Source organism: Wasmannia auropunctata, unplaced genomic scaffold (assembly GCF_000956235.1).
Source record: "Wasmannia auropunctata unplaced genomic scaffold, wasmannia.A_1.0 LD286407.1, whole genome shotgun sequence".
NCBI lineage: Eukaryota > Metazoa > Arthropoda > Insecta > Hymenoptera > Formicidae > Wasmannia > Wasmannia auropunctata.
In genome coordinates, this window is record NW_012076483.1 from 1 (window position 1) to 776 (window position 776).

The 776-nt window shown below is 30.4% G+C and overlaps 1 protein-coding gene across 1 annotated transcript; it reads right to left on the minus strand.

Moving 5' to 3' along the window:
- Positions 1–141: 141 nt before the first annotated feature.
- On the minus strand, positions 142–763 carry LOC105461495. The gene is made up of 2 exons (XM_011707988.1): positions 518–763; positions 142–370 (listed from the first exon to the last, which is right to left on the minus strand). Exons 1-2 carry the CDS (start codon positions 673–675, stop codon positions 208–210), a joined length of 321 nt encoding a protein of 106 aa, XP_011706290.1. The 5' UTR covers positions 676–763; the 3' UTR covers positions 142–207.
- Between the last annotated feature and the right edge of the window lie 13 nt (positions 764–776).

Sequence of the window (776 nt, forward strand, 5' to 3'; positions counted from 1 at the left end):
AAAATTATTAATAGCAATTAATACTAAAAGGAAATAAATGTGATATACCTCAAACCCGGATAATAGACATATAGATAGACATTAATAGGTATAAGTTGATTGTACGTTTCGTCAAATTACTTCGTCAAAAAGAATGTAATAAAAAAAAAGCGTGTTTATATTGACAATGAGAGATATTTTCAAATTTTATACAACATCGTTTCACTATTAGTCCATAATAGAAAACTGTGAAAACTGCTTTTCCGATTTTCTCTGAAGTTCTGCTTTTTTTTCTCGGTTGAAATTACCCACTTGATCAAATATCTTACGCCCTACTTTATTAGCAATTACTCGAAAGCTTGAGAATTTTAAAGCGTAGCCAAATATAAATCTGAAATAATTGAAATAATAATTCTACAGTAATATTATAATTACGTATTTTACAATACATAATTGACTAACAAAATTGACAATTTAATATTTGAGGATCTAGAATTACATTACAAGATAGATTAAATATATTTGCATATATGCTCACCTCCAGCTTTTATAAGCAATCCATTCCGCGTAACTCATTGACGCATACAAACGCGGCATGCTTATATTTAACGTATCCATAGCGAATAATGCCATCGTTTTGAAAGGCATGTATAACAAGGGATAATAATTCAGGGATTCGATCAAACATCTCATCATATGTTCCCATTCGGGCGTAACTTCCTTAAAATTAGGCAATATCCAATATTGACAAAAGTCCCGAGTGCGCTGCTTTATTTCTGTCTCTTATACACATCTCT

What these genes read in the sequence shown, in the direction of transcription:
- LOC105461495 (XM_011707988.1), bottom strand. Translation starts at nt 675, where the DNA reads ATGATGAGATGTTTGATCGAATCCCTGAATTATTATCCCTTGTTATAC. An exon ending in ATTGCTTATAAAAGCTGGAG is followed by an intron (nt 371 to 517) that starts GTGAGCATATAT and finishes CAATTATTTCAG; the next exon opens with ATTTATATTTGGCTACGCTT.